Source organism: Peromyscus maniculatus, chromosome 19 (assembly GCF_049852395.1).
Source record: "Peromyscus maniculatus bairdii isolate BWxNUB_F1_BW_parent chromosome 19, HU_Pman_BW_mat_3.1, whole genome shotgun sequence".
NCBI lineage: Eukaryota > Metazoa > Chordata > Mammalia > Rodentia > Cricetidae > Peromyscus > Peromyscus maniculatus.
In genome coordinates, this window is record NC_134870.1 from 61,903,891 (window position 1) to 61,923,308 (window position 19,418).

The following is a 19,418-nucleotide window of genomic DNA, read 5'->3' on the forward strand; positions in this document are numbered from 1 at the left end:
AGTTTAAAGCCAGTCTGGTCTACATAGTGAGTTCCAGGATAGCCAGGGCTACATAGTCTCCAAGAACAAAAACAAAAACACAATCCACAAAATAACAACAAACAATACTGAAATGCATCTGTCCACATTTATCGTTCCACTTAGTTAAAACAAACCAACAAACAAACCCAAACACTAAGATGTCATGGAGAACAGAGACCAGTAGTTCCTGAGACATGGAGTAGAGATGTTGCAGGGCATTACTCACTGTTGGCTGTGGTTCTGAGTGATGGTAAACCGACAGGAAGTGCTCCCTTCTTTATTCCTACATTACATAGTTACTGTTTCATCCGGCCTCCGCTTCCTGTCTTATTCCTTCAGTTCATGAAAGATGAGAGAAGCAGAGCACCCAGCCGCCAGATATCTGGCTCCGGGTTTTTATTATTAAGACCAATTAGAATTTGCTCTACAGTCAAGGTGGTTTTTTTTTTTTTTTTTTTTTTTTTTTTTTGTGATAAAACACTATGACCAAAAGTAACTTGAGGAGGAAAGGGTATGTATATTTCAGCTTACACTACCACACCACGGTCAGTCATGAAGGAAGTCAAGGCAATAACCTGGAGGCAGGAGCTGATGGAGAGGCCATAGAGGAGTGCTGCTTACTGGCTTGCTCTTCTTGGCTTGCTCAGCTTGACTTCTTATAGAACCCAGGACCATCAGCCCAGGGGTGGCAGTACTCACAGGGAGCCGGACCTTCCCACATCAGCCATCAATCAAGAAAATGTTCGACAGACTTGTTCACAGCCCAGTCTTATGGAGGCACTTTCTCAATTGAGAGTCCTTCTTCCCAAATGACTCTAGCTCGGTCAAGATGAAACACCGGCCAGGAGAAGTTCTTCTGTGGTGAAGATGTGAAAGTCTTCTGCTCAAACCCTGAGGCTGCATTTCAGTTTTCAGGGTCAGTTTAAACACCTTAACATGACTTAATGCTGTGCCCCTCTGTTGTTTGAGACAAACTGGCCTGGGACTTATGATATCAGATGGCTTTAAACTTCTGGTCCTCTTGTCTCCACCTCATGATGATAGGTGTGAATCCCATGCTTGTTACTGGGATTGAACCCAGGGTCTCAGGCATGCTAGTGAAGCATTCTACCAATTGGTCTATATCCCCAGCCCCCAAACCACTGTTTACTTTTTATTTGGGGAGACATGCTCCGTGGGGTTGTTTGGGGGTCAGAGGATGGCTTGCAGAAGGAGGCTCTCCTTCCACAGTTCAGGTTCCATGGGTTGAACTCGGGTTTGATGGCAGATGCCTTTACCTGCTGTGCCGTCTCCCAAAGCTCTTCCTGATCTTCTTTTCCTTCGCCTCTCTGGCCTTTCTTCTCTTGTCCTACACTCGGATAACACTGAACACTTGGTTGCCAGCTTTCTGGGTGTCGGCTTACTCCTCTCACCCTTCTATACCGTGGTCATGTTTTATACATTTTTAGACTGATCCCTCAAGTCTACACTTAAATGCTATACTTGATCTGTTCTGAAAACCTGACTCATTAAATTTGGTCCTAGAGACCTGCCTGAGTGTTTCTTCTTTCTCTCTTTCTGATTATTACCACAGTTTCCATGTAAGCAATTCATGTATATGTTGAATCAATTGAATGGAATTTCATTATTTCTTCACTTATATGATTTTTGGGGGAACATTAATTTGTGCTAGGCACTTTCCTAAACAACAAGGATATTGCAGCGGACAAGGCAGTGTCCCTGCTGTCCTGGAACTGACCATCTAGTGTGATGAAGTGAGGTAGATGAACACTTCCGTAGTATACCATATTGTGAGTAAATGGGATGAACACCAGGAGTGAGAGAGTACATGGTCTTTTGCAGTAGGGCTGGAGAGATGGTCCAGTGCTTATGGGCACTGCTGCTTTTCTAGAGGACTAGCTCGAGTCTCAGTGCCCTCTCAGCAGCCCATAGCCATCAGTACCTCTAGTTCAGGGACCCAGTGCTCTCTTCAGGACTCACAGGGCACTAGGCATGGAGGTAGTACACAAACATACATGTACACGTTCAATTAAAAACACAAAAGTAGAGGAGTATGGGGAGAGCATTCTAGTCAGAGCTCTTCATCCAGCTATTGTGCATGGTAGAAGGATTGACTTAGGGCTTCAAGATCATGGTAGAAGTTGTGATAGGAAGGTAGGGCATAACTGATAAAGCCATGAGATAATTGATAAGATGTGGCTGATCAGCTGCTTCTGTGTGGAGTCTTCAAAAGAGCTGAGAGACTAAAGCTACCATTAGGAATATGGAAATACCAAAGGATGGCTCAGTATTTTTAATAAATAACAAAATAGAAAGCTGAATATTGGAGTATTAATAACCCTCATAATCATTGGGGGTCTGGATAGTAAAAGATGATGGTTGAAACTCAAGAAAAAAAGCCAGTTTTGCAATATTAACTTACCTTTCTTTATGGAGGCAAGGGTTGCAGTTGAAACATTTTATGTAAATTAAAATGAAGGAATTCATAACTTCCTCACTCACCGCTTACTGTTTATTTTCCCAGTCCCTTATAAGACATGATGACTTATGTGAGGGTGTCCAAGATTGTTCTTCCCAGTGTTGGGGAGTGAGTGAACTTCAGGGCTTTGCACTTGCCAGGTAAGTAAGTGCCCCACCACTGAGCAAAATTCCTAACTCCAAGCTGTGATTACCTTAACAAAAGTCTCTAAATGACTGAAATATAGATTGAAAAATTAGAAATGCCAAAATGTTTCACATCAAGAGCTCTGTAGCTTGTTGTCTCTTATTCCGGTTCCCAGGAGCCTTTGTTTTTAGTTCCTGGCCTTCCCTTTATAGTTACCCCTGTGTTTAAAAATAAAGCACTTCACAGGCTGTGCCTTCACAGTTGGTTCTTGGTGCTATTGTTTGAGCTTCTCCAGTGGTAGTGGACGAAGTTTCCTCTCTCTGCTGCTGTGCTCCCAACATGGCTGGATCACAGTTTTAGGGAAATGGTTAAATTCATAGTCATGTTTACCTTCTTAGGATCGGACACATTCATAGGTGGGGCAAGGCAGTTCTTGTTTGTGACCTTCACAGTAGTAGGCAGCCCTGTCCACATAATTGTAGTCTTCGGAACTTCTGCCACATGCCTATCGGAAGCGTTGTCTGTTTCTGGTTGGCTTTGTTTGGAGTTGTCTTTGCTCCTGTTGCAGCTGCCTTAGTCCCTGGCATTTGCTGTGCAGCTGGAGCCCTGGGCTTTCTTCTGCTGAGCTCGGTGCTGAGTTGTTTCTGCATTTCCATCTTTATCTTAGGATGCTCCTCCAGTTCGTAATCAAGCCTCTAGAAACTTGCTAGGAAAATATGATGGGAGATGAAGTTTTTGAAAACTTGCATATTAGAAATGACTTTATTGTATTCGGACACACTCATTTTTTTTTCTGCTGATGGAAGCCTAGATTGAAAAAACAAAAAACAAACAAACAAACAAACAAAAACATTTCCTCAGCATTCTAAGGGCTTTGCCTTGTAATCCTCTCGCTTCAGGATTTCTGGTGGAGAGGCCAGCACATGCTTTCATAGCTTGCTTGCTCTTCTGACTTTTTATATATGATTTTAAGGAATTTATTCGAAAAGTAAGTATACATATACATATATATATGTATATACTTAAGTGTATATATATATACTTAAGCATGTATTTTATGTAAAAGATGGAAGACAGAGATAGGCAGGCATGGTGGTGCATGCCTGTAATCCCAGCACTCAGGAGGCTAATGCAGGAATATAGAGAATCTAAGGCCAGTTTGGGCTGTGTAAAAAGACTCTGTATCTCAAAAAGCAAAACAAAGAAGAAATCCCTGTGTGTTTCTCAGGTCTTTTCATTTGATCTGGGTCTCCGTAGGAGACATAGGTGATTCCTGCCCTTTGTTGGGGAACATTTCTTTAATCCTTTCTTTCAGAATTTCCTTCTCTCTTGAATCCCTCATGTTTTTATCTTTCTATGTGTATGTTGGCTTCTTAGAATTTACCTGTAATTCGCCTATGATTTTGCTTGTATATTCTTCATTTTGTTGTTCCTTTATTTTGTGAACTATTCTCTTGACTTTTAATTTCTAACTCTTCATAGCTTGTATTTTGATGATCATATTTTTGATTTTGAGTGACCTTTTTGTTGTTATGATCATTTGCTCTTCTTTTTCCATGGATAGAATCTTCACTTCTAACTTGGTTAGCATATTAATTATAAGGATGCTTTCATTTGTTTGATGCTATTTTTTTTTCGGTATTGTCTTTTTTGTTTGTTTGTTTGTTCATCTTAGATTCTGTCTTTTTCCTTTTCTTTTTTTTAAACTGGTGATTCTTACATTGCTTCAAGTGAATGCTCTAGTATGGTTTTTAATTTTGGGGTTAGACCCAGAATAGCTATTGGGTCATAGAGTATAGGTTCAGCTGTGGAAGACACTGAACAGTTTTCTCAGTGGTTTTCCATACCCACATGTTCATCAAAAGTGTGAAGTTCACATCAAGTCCTTGTTGACACTCGGTGTTGTTAGTCCTTGGAATTGGAAACATTTCAGTGTGTACTCAGCGGTGTCTTTTATGGTTCTAATGTGCGTGCATTTTCGTAGTAAGTAGTGGCACTAATAACCAGTTTTGTGAATTGGCCATGTGGATAATCCCTTCTGATATAGTACCGCTTCAAGGCTTCTAATTTGTTTATTACTTTATTCTTTGTGTGAGTATCATGCCATAGCTAGCTGTGGGGGTCAAAGGACAGTTGGCCAGAGTCAGATCTCTATTTCCATTGTGTGGGTTTAGGGATTGAACTAGGGTCATCATTGGCTTGGCAGCAAGTTCTTTTACCCACCGAACCGTCTCATTGACACCTTTGCAAATTTTTCTTCATTATTATAATGGATTGTTTTTTTTTCTCATTGATTAAAAGAATTCTTTATGTTTGGATATAAATCCTAATATTTGCTTCAAGTTTGTAGATTACCTTGTCACTCTCTTAAGATTGTCTTTTGAGAAATATGTTCTCATAACTTTAAGGAAGTTGGGAGGTGGCTGAGACTTGAACAGAGACCTGTGTGCCTATGATACCCTCCCTATCTTTTGACCTGGTAGCGGTTACACAGTGTATTTGTTAAATCTCAACCACTTCTTTTTCTTCTTACCTGTTGGCTTACTTGAAGGTTATCAACGTAATCCTTTGGGTTATCTTCTGAAAGCTTGTTTTACGTTTAGATCTACACCACCAAGAACTGACCTTTGATGGAAGGTGGATTTACTTGTCACATAAGGACATCCAAATGACACAGCACTATCTCTTTAAAAAAAATATTTTTCCATTGCTCTGCTTTGTCATTGATGAAATGCTTACATAGATGAAAGGCAGATTTGGACTTCCTTCTGTATTCATCATGCCTAGCATTTTTTCATGTGGATCTAAATCAGGTCTTTGTGCTTGCCAGGCAAACGCTTTACTGACTGAGCTATCTCCCAGCCCCATGGATTCCTTTGTTCTGCTCTTTTGATCTGTTTGTACAGATGGATCTATTTTGGGGCTCTCTGCTCTATTGTGCTGCTTTGTCTGTTCCTTCCTGATGCTGCAGTACTGTAATTACCAGCTTCACAAAACCTCTTGATAGATGGTAGTGCAAGTTTTGGAGGTTTGCTATTCTGGTTCAAGACAGTCTTTACATATCTTTCTTCCTTCTGCCTTTCTTTTCGTTCCTCCTGTGTTATGGATTAAACCCAGTGGGAGTAGCACCCGAGAAATGTCAGCACTGTGGATGGTTGTCTCATTTCATAGACATCTTAGGATGATGTTAGTCCTTCAGACATTTGGTGACAATATTGTGCTATGCGTAGATTAGAGAGGAGTAATAGCAGTATTAGAGAAACCACTGTAGCAGGTAGTTACTCCTCCTTCGTCCTCATCAACCCTGCCTGTCCCCTTATGTTTGCTCCTTGATCTTTTTTAGACCGAACTGTTGGTAATTATTTAGCCTTAACATGAGATCACATTATGCTTTTGCAGCCACATGAATCAAGCTTTACCTCGTTTGTTTCTCATCTAGTCCTGTCTTCCTAGGACACCATGAGAAAATGTAGAGTGGTTTGTGTTTGTCCTTTGATCTCTGCAGGTCATGGTATTTAAGTTATCTTAGCTGGCCATAACCAGACAGCTCAGATGTTAAATGGAACTGATCTTATATAGAGCAGTTTAAACATTGGTCAGTGAATTCCTTTTAGGTAGAAACATCATTTGCCTATAAAATTGCAACCTAGTGTCTTATGTATTTAACTTTTCAAGTTGGTGGATGTAAAGTGCACATTTTCTGGGTTTTGCTTTAGTCTATAAGTATGTGACAAGATATTTTTATTTCTTTTTTTTCTCCCTCCTTTATTTTGTTGGATGGAATTTGGGGCCAAACCCAGAGCTTTGTAAATTCAAGGGAAGCATTCTGCCATTGAACTACATTTATAGTCCTGGAGAGCACTCTACCACTGAGCATTATTCCTAGTCCCAAGATCCTTAATTCTTTGATTAGATCCAGATTAAATACCTTGTGAAATGAATATGGTATCCATTGAATTTTTGTAAGGCTAACATTATAAAAAAATTCTGAGCAATTTGATAAAAATTTGTGTTATCAAAGAACTTCCTCATAGTTTTTTAATGTTTTGATAACCTGTGATAGGAGTGACCATGATTAGTGTTCGTAGTCTTCTAGTGAAAATACGTCTAAGAGAGAATTTTTCTAAGCTAAAACATGTGTTTAGTGCTGGGCCAGGATTAAGACATTTAGCTGTCAAGCTAGCCCTCTCCCTATAATCCCGCCTTCCTTTGATTGACAGTAACCCATGGACAGTTGCATGCCAGCTGTGCTCTGACTTCTGTGCTGTGTTGCATGTTGCCATGTGAGAAACTATGTGTTACTGTCATATTCTTGACCAAGTTGAAGATTGCAGGTTAAAACTATTAAAAAGTGAGATTTTAAGGGAACTTGTTTCTGTTGGATAAAGTATTCTCACTTTTCTCCTTTCATACTTTGAAAGGTATATCATTTCTTATGGATTTATCCTTTTCTCTTTGGTACTGAGTATTAGGTGTTTTAATATGCTGCTTAACAGTAGTAGAAAATACTGGAGCAGACAGAGAACCATCCTGAAGGCAGACAGACCTTCCTAAGTCCCTTACAGCAAGTACAGGTGACAGTGGAGTTGGGCAGAGGGATCTTGACACAAGAATTGGATCTGGAATTAGAAGGTGCTATGATTGTAAGCAAAGTCATTGCTAATATAATAGGTAGAGGTGGAGTCAGGTAGTTAGATAGTTAGAAGGAAAAGAAAGAATGGCAGGTCAGGAAGTAAGATGGCCTGGCCTTCTCTCCTGGGAGTAAAGAGGTGGTTTGAGAGAGATGCAGCATGAACAAGGACATGTTTTAGGTGGGCAGAGTTCAAATGAACTTGTACTTTTAAAGGAAGAAACCCAAGGAGAGGAAGGGAAATGATAGCAGATGTGGGAAGTGGGTACGGCAGCCCAGGAGGAGGCAGGGGAGATACACCAGGAGCCTGGGCATGGAGCAGGCTCAGCAAGGCAGCAGGACACTGACTGGTTTCTCCCATGAGACACCTGAGGTGGGTGGAGGACTTGGCAGAAGCTCAGTGCCTGGCGCTTCTAGTCAGCCATGGGATCAAGTCTCACGGCCCCTCCTCAGTTCAGGTGCTACTTTGTAGCTTATGGTGTTGAAAATAAACAGAAAGAGCACATTTCCCAGTGTTCAGTTAATTTTTATTCCAATGGAGACTGTATTGCAAAAGGGAAAATACATTTCAAGATGATTTATGAGGGTCAAAATACATTTTCCTCTTCTGCATTGCTGGGTTTGAGGAGATATGTTTGCTATGGGTTTTTAGCTAGATCTGAGGCTACTGATAGCTGCACACAGGATTTATATAAAGCAGCATGTTCAAGACCAGCTTGTCTGTTTTGCTTTATTACTGTGTCTGTTTTTGAACATCAGAAGTCACTTTAGTAGGAGTTCCGCCTTTTACAAAAGTCTGTGTCAGATTTCTGTGCTAGCATGTCCTGTGGTGCTGTGGATATGAGAGCTCCTCCTTCTAAAATCTGTGCATGTATTTACATTCTGATGCATGTGTCTTGTCTTTAAATGTTTCAGACATTTGGAACTCCACATCTTCCAAAATAAACAAACTTAGAATGGTTCTAGTATCACAGAATATTCCACAGAGCATGACTTAATCCAGTGTGTTTGAATTATTAATAATTAGTAATAATTAATAATTGCTGTTTGTAGCCATGTATGTTGTCGTCAGAAATTGACTGAATTTCAACTTTTAAAAATATTTTTATTAATTTTTTTCATACAATATATTTTGATCATATCTTCCCATCCTCAAACTCCTCTCAGATCCTCACCACCTCCCTACCAACCTAACATATGCTCTTCCTCTCTCTCTTTCCAAACAAACAAACAAACAAACAAGCAAACCAGGAAACAAAAACAAACACAAAACAATCCACAAGAAACACATGAAAAAGAAATCTAAACAAATAATCAAAAGACCAATAAGATAAAAACTGCCAGAACAAAGCAAAATAAAACGAGAAGTCCACCAGAGATACTACTGAGTTTACTTGTCACTGTGGTCCTGTGTCATCTGTGGACTGACCCCCTGGTCACTGTGGTCCTGTGTCATCTGCGGACTGACCCCCTGGTCTCTGTAGTCCTGTGTCATCTGCGGACTGACCCCCTTGTCACTGCCTTTTTATCTGGCAGTACACAAAGGTGCAGCTGGCTCCGGTACTTAGGTGGGTCTGACAGATCCAGAAAGGGTGAGATGGGGCAGGGATCCCATAGAGTAGAGGCCTTAAGCTCTAGCTGTCTGTTCTGAGATCTGGGTCCCCTCGTGTAAATGCCCTGCCTTTCTGTCCTCTCTCTGCACCAGAACTTTCCATCCTAAACCAGTTTGTTTCTCCTTCTTCCTCTCCGACACCCTGGGATGCCTGGCAAGGTTCTGACAATTTTTGGGTTGTTGGAAACGGGATGGTATCCCAGGCACCCAAAGGCTGCTAACAATGCACTGGAATTGTCAGAAAGCCGGACTGGGAACCCTGCTTTAGACGCTTGTGGCTAGGGAGGGCTTCACTTTTCAAACTTGCTGATGACTTCAGCACAGGAACTGTCTGTTTCTCTCCTGCCTGCCATTCTGGACACAAGCTCAGCTCTCCTGAGGTTTCTCTGAGAGTTCACCATCACTACAGTGTAGAAATAGACAGACTAAAAATAACAAGAAATTACAGTTTGGAGTTGTCTTAACTAAAAGCTGTCTTTGCCATCCACTGGACTTGAGGTAGAACAGGCTTTTGAGCATCTGGAGACTTCAGTTCATCCAGACAACTGATAGACTGCTAGGTGAGTCTTAGGAGGTCACAGTAACAGTCACTGCCTGTGCTGCAATAATCCAGACGTTTGCAAAGCCAAGCCATCCCCAGCCACAAGTGTCTAAAGCAGGGCTTCCCAACTGCTCAGACAGTTACCGTGGAGCTTTAGCAGCGTGGCTGGTCTGTACCCTTTGGGACCTATGGCACCGTCCCATTTCCAGCAGCCCCCAAATGTCTTTGCCCAACTCATGTGCCCTAGGCTTTCCCCTTCCTGCTCACATGGCTCTGCAGAGCCATGGCAACGGCCCCTTTCTCTGTCCTTCCACTGTGGCTCTACAGGGAGGAAACTCCGTGGGTCATTTTAGCAGAATTTGGGGAGGGGGGCTTTTGCTGTATGGGTCCAAACAGAATGATTTTCTGTTGTCTTTTTGGAAATTTTGCAGGCTGGAATTGTGTTGCAGCATGTCCCGAAGTGCTGCTGCCCAGCACAGATTCACACTTTCTCTTCCCGTTCTATCCAGTGCTGCCTTATACCACTAACTACCAGCTTTGTGTGCAGCTGCAGAGGCCATGTGTTTAGAAGAGCTCCTTATTATAAGGAAGAGCCCTGTGCCTGGTTTGAGGTTGTGCTCTTAGTGCTCTGGAATTCTTAGTCCTTTTTAAATAAGGGGCTCCATGTTTTCATTTTCTAGTAGCCTTGCACATTGGGTAGTGGATATTGCTTCCCAATATTTCCAACAACACTGAGCCTAGTTGGGAGGCAGTCAGCTTGACTGAGAGGGAAGGGAAGAAGAATTTAAAGATGCTTGAAGTATCAAGAAGTTCCCAGTAGAACTATTGGAAGAGAAGGACAGATTCTTATGAATGTGCTCAGTCTCAATTTTCAGTGCCCTTCAAAACTGATTTTTGTCTTGTTTCTTTCTACCTTCTAATTTTTATTAAAATGACAAACTTAATTTTTGATCCAGGCATACTAGTTAATTTTTGCTATCAGGCATACTGGTCAACTGGTAGTTTCTGTCCTGCATTTGTTCAGGTGTTTAGAAAATCGCATTCAGTTGCTATAACCATTTGAGGTTGTTTTTATTGTTACATTTCATAGGGAAGGAAACAGATGCTTATAGTGGGATAGCCGCTAAATTTATGAAGTAATTGACAAACCAAGGCTTAGACTATAGCTTGGTCCGAGTCTGAGGCCCGCTTCTCCTCACTCTGCCATTCAAAGTTAGATATTTGTATCTTCCCAAGTTGACTGTCAAGATGAGGTCCTGAGTAACTATGGAAGGCATTTTTATGCCAAGTGAATTTTTTTTTTTTTTTTTGAGACAGGGTTTCTCTGTGTAGCTTTGTGCCTTTCCTGGAACTCGCTTTGTAGACCAGGCTGGCCTTGAACTCACAGAGATCTGCCTGGTTCTGCCTCCCGAGTGCTGGGATTAAAGGTGTGCGCCACCACCACCCAGCCCAAGAGAATTTTAACACTAAACAGATAAACACTGATACTTTCCAAATTGTATATACTTGTAGATGTAAATAGTGATGATATGTTTGGTACAGATTTCTTCCGCCATGGTTATGAGAAATAGGTGTTGGTATAGGTAATCTAGAACAGTATTCCTACAGAATAAAATTGGAAGCTCTCAGCCACATATTCGTAGTGAGACACCCTTTCTTTCCACTTGCTGTATGAAATACTTACTCATATATATTGTCAGCGTCATGTTCCTGGAAATGTTTTCTTAGAAGGAGAGTCTTATTTTGAAATCTCCATCCTCTGAAAATTTTGTTTATTTAGATGATTGGCATTTGTAGATGGGCCCAAGAAAGTTTCTTTGCAGAGACTATAAATAATACTTTTAAAAAAATCATGTGACCTAGTCCAAGAACAGTTTGCTGTCTCCCTAAGACTCTATACAAGTTTTAGATAAAAGCCTTACTCACCCTGGTCTCTTTATTCTGCATAAAGAGAAGGCAGACATCAGACATGACTTGCAGAGTGTTTGCCTGTAGGTTCCTTAAGTGGATCCTGTACTTCAAGTGGTTTCAGACTAATTCATTAGCTTTCTTAACAGGTATAAATCTGTCATCCACCTTGGAAGTCACATAGAGGAATCCAAGGCTGTGTGGTCCAGTGGAGGGCTGTTGCTGGAGAGCTTCTCTCCAGATTCCACCAAGCTCTGCAGTCCCACAATCCATGTATAAAATAATCACTCAGATGCTTATATTACTTATAAACTGTATGGCCGTGGCAGGCTTCTTGTTAACTGTTCTTATATCTTAAATTAACCCATTTCTATAAATCTATACCTTGTCACGTAGCTCATGGCTTACTGGCATCTTTATATGCTGCTTGTCCTGGCGGTGACTGGCAGTGTCTCTCCCTCCTTCCTGTTCCCCCAATTCTCCTCTCTCCTTGTCCTGCCTATACTTCCTGTCTGGTCACTGGCCATCAGTGTTTTATTTATATAAAGCGATATCCACAGCAGAGGGCAGACACCGAGTGCTCTTCCTGCTCTTGTTGTCTGGAGCAGGTCTACTTAGATTTCCTGACCTGGGTGTAATTCTAGATGAATTGCATACTCCTTGTCCAGGCCCTAGAAGCCTCAGGTTCTTTATCTATAAACGGTGCAGCAAAAGGTGACTAAATTCCTGTAATAATGCATTTACCAGAGGGCTGGACTTACGGGTCTCTAAATGGTGGTTGTCACCTGTCGCTGTTGTCCCTGTGCCCCAGAGGTCCTGTGACTGAGTGTAGCTGTGCTGCACAGCTAACCTTTGGGTGAGCCCTTTCTTTATACTTAAACGGTCAGTAAATGTTTGACTACTTTAACACATCTTCCTACAGTGAAATAAAATGGCAGGAGACTACTGTTGTCCTCTAGACCCTGAGGTGAAGAGGCTGATTCAAGCTTTCTATCCTCAGGCATAGTTGGTGCAGTTGTGGAGTTGCCATTCTCTTACTACAACGTAAACTAGGCTTCTTAGGCCCACATCAGAATCACCTAAGATTCTTAGGAAAACAACCACAACCACCACCACAACAACAAAACCGAAATCAATAATTAACTGCTGAAACCCAGCCCTATAGAGCAGAGTTTCTGAGAGTCGGGCTTTAGGATATACATTTAAAATAACCCGCTGTGGCTGCTCTGTGTAAAACTGCTAAGGAATGATGGTTACTGCTTAAGCTACTTCTTTGGGTAGGCATTGCTTTCCATTTCTGTTTGCCTATAGAATATTCCTGTGCATTTCCCCAATTCTCTAATGATGAGATTAATGTTGTGTTGCCATCATTACAGTCAGTGGTCTCCCTGGCTTTGTTTATTTTCACTAAACAGAGCTCCATAGCCAGTACATGAACACCCAGTACCTACCAAACACTGTGCATTGGATGGATGCTCCAAGAACACTTACTGAGCTGGGATTGATTCTCTGATACCCTTTCCCTGTAAACCACCCCTTTCTGTGCTGCAGCCTGCACAGCTTTGGGACTGACCTGACGGCAACCAGGAATGAAGACACAATAGATAGACACACTTATGGGAAAGCTGGGATGGGGGTTGGTATGCCCTGATGGAGCCTACGGAGCCTACCAGCCGCCAGAAATTCAGTGTGGTTATCATATACATCTGAATGAGGAGATGGGTGAGTTAATGTTGGTAGGGAGGAGGACTCTGTAGGGAAGCAGTCTCAGGCTGCAGTCATCTTAGAGGATGAAGCCCTGGTTGATACTTTCTGCACACACTGTCAACACTGGTACCGGGACCAGTGGAAGGCCTTTCCATTCCCCGAGCCTGCCCTGGGGAAGGCCTTTCCATTCCCCTGAGGCTGCCGTGGGGAAGGCCTTTCCATTCCCCTGAGGCTGCCGTGGGGAAGGCCTTTCCATTCCCCTGAGGCTGCCATGGGGAAGGCCTTGGCATCCCCGAGCCTGCCCTGGGGAAGGCCTTGGCATTCCCCGAGCCTGCCCTGGGGAAGGCCTTGGCATTCTTATGGTTCTGAGGCATTGGAGATTTTGACATGGCCATGCTCATGCCATCAGTACTCATCCAGTCAGGACTTAGGCTTCCCATGAATCTGACTTTTTCAAAGAGTGTAAATCTCCCCATAGTATGAGTTAATGCTCTCAGGGTGGTGGACGGGTATAATGATAAACATTTTAGCAGCTCAGTTTCTGGAGCTCCAGAATTGTGTGTGGTTTTGATTCCTGTTTCTTCATCTTCTTGATGCTCTTCTAAAGACAAGCTAATACAGCCCTCAAAGCCCAAGTTAAACTTCAGCAGTTCAAAAGCAAAGATGTTATAGTTGTGTTTGGTATTAGTTTTACTTTCAGTAAACATATTTGGTGGCTGGTCTCATGAAAGAAATGGGTTTTGTGACACACCATCCCGTTTGTCCATTTGGGAAGCCAGGGTAGATAAAGTGCAGGCAGCTGTGCCCGACTAGTGCCCTAATATTCGTGATAAATCAAGACCTGAGAGAAGAGGGCGCAGTGAGGCAGGGGCCTTGTAGTGACCAGAATGCTTCTTCAGCATGGCCCCTTGCTGACCTTTTAGGTGCTTAGTGCTTACAAGTGATGTTTAATCCCATCTGATATTTTTGCCACAGTCAGGTGGTTTATTTGAAAGGCCATTGCTGAGACCATGGGCAGTAGAAAGTGATGTTTACTTGGGAGCTGTCTGATTTTTTTTAGTATTCTGGAGTATAACAAGAAGATCTTAGAGACACTCAGCGATTTCCTTGGTAAGGACTAGAAAGGTACTTAATAACTGAAGGTTGAAGGTGATAGTGCATTGATTTTGGGACTTGATTCAATTATTAAATCAATGTTTCTCTTAAGTATTATATTTATTGATCATTTGGTGTCAGAGCAGGCAGCAAAGAGACTAAGTTGAGAAAATCATTGAATCAGGCAGGTAAAATCAGATTTTCATGTTAGAATTGATGACAGTGGTAGTGTTTACAAAATGTACTGAGAGAGTCTAGGTAGCCATGGTAAAATGGGGACTCCTGTGATAGTTTTGTTAACTTGAAACAGTCTAGGATCACTGGGGAAGAGAGTCTCCAAGAGTTTTATCTAAGTCTGGTTGTCTAGATGGTTTTTGTGTACATATCTGTGGAGGATTGCCTTGATTGTGTGCATTGATGTGTGATGTAGCCCACTGTGGGCAGTACCATTCCTTTGGCTTCAGGGTTCTGAAGTACAGGGAGAGTGGAGAAGGGAAGCTAAATCCTGGAGGTTGGCATGCATTCCTTCTCTCTGTGCTCGTCACTGTGGGTGTGACTAATGCTTCAGGTCTCTGCCCTGACTCTCCCTGACATGAAGAACAGTAACCTGGAATTGTAGGCTAAATAAATCATCTCTGTCTTCAAGTTGCTTTTGTCAGGGTATTTTATCACAGCCCAGAAAGGAAACTAGGTCACCTTACAGATTTGGAAGGACCTGCAATGTCAGTATTACTGTTGTTGAACAGAGATTGACTGAGGAAAACTCCAGACGAACATCATCTATTCCTAGTAAACATCTGAACTTCATGAAGACCTTGAGAAACATTTAGGCCAGCTGTTCTCAACCTGTGGGTTGTGACCCCTTTGGGGGCTGAACAACTCTTTCACAGGGGTCACATATCAGATGTCCTGCATAGCAGATATTTGTATTATGATTAATAACAGCAGCAAAATTACAGTTATTAAGTACCAACAAAAATAATTTTATGGTTGGAGGTCACCACAACTTGTTGAACTGTGTTAAAGGGTCACAGCATTAGGAAGGTTGGCTGAGGCAAAAGAAAACTTTCCCCTCCCTACTCTCCCCAAAGAGTGTGAGTTATAAACTGACTGAGGGTAGTGAAAATAGACCCTAGAGTTTGGGGAGCTGCCTCCAGCAGTATTATAACCTGATAAAAACAAGAGCCATGGACCGGTGTTTTATCCAATATTTTACTTGATTTTCTTCTGACTTTTTGTATAATTTTCTTTATGATTGATAAAAAGTTCAAAATAAAATGTAATAAGTTCAAAATTATCTTTTAGTATCTGGACTTCGAATTTTAGGTATAAAATATTGGCAATCATAACCACCCATAATTCCATACTTTTATTTTTTTGGTACTCTTGTTTTATTTTTACAAATTAAGTTGTCAAGTCATTTCTTCCTCATGAGATTGGTTCTAGGACCATCTACTGATATCCAGGTCCTTAAGCTGCTCAAGTCTTCTGTGTCCGTGTAAGATTACACCATGTAAGATGGTGTAATGTTAGCATCTTAGCCTTTCACATTTTCTCTATCCTTTAGCTTGTACCTTAATTACTTCTAACAGCTAATGTGATGTGAATGCTGAGTACATTGTTATATTTTAGTGTTCAGAGAATAATTTCAAGGGGGAAAAGTTTACACATGTCTAGTACATAGGCAGTTTTTCTGTAGTGAGTTGACCAGTGAATATGAACTGGCAAAACATATGTATGTAACATACACGTACATATCCTTGGGTTCTACACATATATTTTTATGTGTGTGTTTATATGCGTGCCAGGGGACAACCTCCGCTGTTATCCTCATGAATGCCATCCACCCCCTTTGAGACAGATTCTCTTAATGGCCTGTCTCACCAACTGGGCTGACTGGCTGGCTTGACAGCAAGCCCCAGGGATCTGCCTCTCCCTCTCCAGTGCTGGGATTACAGTCCTGTGCCACCATGCTTGGAATTTTCACTTGGATTCTGGAGATGGGACTCAGGTCCTCATTATTGAAAGACAAACACTTTACTGACAGTTGTCTTCCCAGCTCTAAATTCTGCATATATTAATGAGAAATATAACTGGCTTTTATTTCCTTTAATTATTAAAAATAATAGTTGTGGTATTCCAAACAAAGATGACATTTTCATACCAAGGAGTAAATAGAACGCAGAAAGGATTTTTCGGGATGGTTATGATAATCATTATACTTTCACTGAATTCTTCCATCTTCCCAGTATATACTTCCATCTTCCTATATATATACTTCCATCTTCCCAGTATTGACTGACTGCTTAATTGGCTACATTTTCTACTTCTACTGAGAATATTACTCGTAGAAAGATGTAAGACCCGTAACTATATAACTATACAAAAGGTCTTTAAGGCACTCTGTTGGAGGTTACTCTTGGTGCCCTTTTTGAGGTTATTATAAACACAACATAATATTATTCTGCCATAAGGAGTTTATATTGCCGTATCTTCTCATTTGTCTGATGGGTGGTTATCTGATGACTTTACATATTAAACTCCCCAAGGCCCCCAAAGTAGCCAGATCTTGCTCAAAGTAAATATAGTAAGTTTTATGATTGCTGTATGATAGGTACTTGACGTATATTACCTTATTTACTCTCCACAGTAATCTTGTGTCATAGCCATTGCTTCCGTATCTGTAAAATGGAATTAAAGCTTTTGAAGAAGTAAAACATCACCACGGAAGGAAGAGAGTCCTATAGAATTCCTTGTTTTTTTTTTCCATGTCTGCAGTAAATATGATGGGGGTTTAAAAAGAAGCAGGATAAGGACCCTTGTTGATTATGCATCCATAAGACATGCATAATGTGTGTTAGGAACTCAGAGAATATGCTGCATGGATGGACACATTCAGTGAGACCTAAGAGTAAATCCGAACAGTCTATAGAGTAAAAGTATGCTGTTGTGTTTGAAAAGATATTGTCTACCCCAGTAGATCCCTGGGGCAGGGAGAGCCTTTAGTGCTCACTAACACCAGAACAGTAATCTGGGACTACTGGGTGATTGAGTGACCCAGGGACCTGTGTAACAGGGAGAAAGCGATTCATGACTGGTATGAAGATGTTTTGCAAAAATTTCTATCAATAATAAGTATAGTATTTACTCCCCTAAATTGTACTGAAAGGCTAAACATATAAATGTCTTAGAAAAATCATGTTTCTCTAAAGATATTGGATGTTATTGTTTTCTTTCTCTAATAAATTTTAACATTGGCATTTTGTGCTAAATGAATTTTTAAAAATTCAAATTATTACATTATTTTGAGGATACCTGATGAGCAATTATATATAGCTTTATAACCCACAACCGCCTGTAATATTGTAGCAATTGAGTTCGCATAATCAGAACAACACTTTTTGAGTAATTTCATCTGAAGCAGTTAGGATGTGTTGGAAAATTCTTGTTTGGGGTTTCATTTAGCTTGATGTAAGGGAAAAAGATCAGAAAACCATAGGAAACTACAGAAATGACTTATATTGCATTGTTCAGCAGCAGGGAATGTGTCTACTAACTGGTATTTTTGCCTTACAGCTTTTCTGGGAGAAGAGGCTGCAAGGACTTAGTGCATCGGATGTAACGGAACAAATTATAAAAACCATGGAGCTACCCAAAGGCCTTCAAGGTACTGTCTAAGTTTAGTTGAATAAATATTAAGTACTGACTGTGTGCCAGGCACTGTAATTAGGTACTGTGCGTCACTCCACAGTTGACCTGTAGCAGCAGGCCTTTGCTTTGGGGGACCATGTGCTTTGCTGGATGGCATGCCTCTTGTGTTATAAACTGAGGGAAAACACACATGACAAGCGTGTATTGTATGTCACCTAGCGTTTCTTTTTCTTCGGTGTGAAATGTTTGGCTCCAGGTCACCTTGTCATCTCCTTTAACTCGTGTGCTGCTTTTAGCACTAACTACAGATGAACAAAGTGTTTCCCAAGTGTCCTGCTTCCCAAATCGCGGCATCTCACCCCAGCATTTTCTTTCTCTTATCTTCTTACACTAAAAGAACAACTCCAAGATCTCCTGTATCTCTGCTGTGTGGGTTACAGTAGGAATACATACTTTGGCCCACGATATTGCCTAGTGATTCTGGGGTAGGAGACTCAGTGGCCAGTAGGGTTATGCCTCATTCAAGAGTTTTTGCATTATTTTTCAAGGACTTAAATAAGTTTAGAACTTTGATCAGTTCACTTAAATTTTGCTGTGGCGAGAGGCCCGTACAAGCATGAGGGTATGCACTTATTCTAGGAATCTAAATTTTTTTTTTGGTCATTTGAAAAAGATGATTAAGTTTTGGATATGCCATGCTTGCATTGACATTCCCTGAAGTTTCAGAATAAAGATGATAAGAATAGAGATACTCCTGGAAATTGATATTAAAAGCTATAGGAAGAAATTGATCCAGGCCATGTTAATAGGGATACTTGAGCATAGCATGGTGATCTTATAGGGATCTTAGATTATTTAAGTAGTTGGCCCTTCTTGAGAAAATGGACATAACTTTTCAAAAGTTTGGGGCCTTAAGAAATGTATTTTCAAGTTGAAGTTTTGTTTGAAGGTCACTGTTTGTCAGTCCTTTGGTACATAGTAGCTATTATTGGTATGTATTGTTCTCTGTCGCTTGGCGGGGGTCAGGTTTGCCTGTGTGACCCTAAGTGAGCATGAGGACACTGGGTGTTAGGCAGTGGCCGGCCCACCAGCCCAGGAGCGCTTCTCTTCCAGCAGTGTGGCTTTCTCATTGCAGGAGTCGGCCCGGGTAGTAACGATGAGACCCTTCTGTCTGCCGTGGCCAGTGCTCTGCACACAAGCTCTGCACCAATCACAGGGCAAGTCTCTGCGGCCGTGGAAAAGAACCCTGCTGTCTGGCTTAACACATCTCAACCCCTCTGCAAAGCTTTCATTGTCACAGATGAAGACATTAGGTAAGGCATTTTAACATGACTTCAAACACCTCGGTTTTGCCTGTAGATGCTTTTTATAAAAGCCTTACATTCCGTGTCACAGCTAGTACAGTTGATCAACCTGTATTCAAAACTTAAAACTAAGTTCAACATCTGAAGCCTTTTGAGGTCTGATATGACACCATAAATGAACAGCTTGATGCCGTAAAACTTTGCTCTATGTGCCATGGATGTTATTACCCTTACACCAGGTGTATAAAGTGTATGTGACGCGGAAGTGAATTCTGTGTCCAGCCTTAAGTCCCATAACCAAGATATCTCTGTGTGTATGTAAATCCCCCCCCCCCCAAAAAAAA

The 19,418-nt window shown here is 41.4% G+C and overlaps 1 protein-coding gene across 2 annotated transcripts in view; it reads left to right on the forward strand.

Annotated features, from left to right (window-relative positions):
• Positions 1-19,418, forward strand: part of Mbd2 (methyl-CpG binding domain protein 2) — a 63,033-nt gene that overhangs the window by 32,400 nt on the left and 11,215 nt on the right. For both annotated transcript variants that reach the window (XM_006970128.4, XM_076555469.1), the window contains exons 4-5: positions 17,696-17,786; positions 18,906-19,083. In XM_006970128.4, the coding sequence (XP_006970190.3) occupies positions 17,696-17,786; positions 18,906-19,083 (269 nt within the window). The remainder of the gene's footprint in view (positions 1-17,695; positions 17,787-18,905; positions 19,084-19,418) is intronic.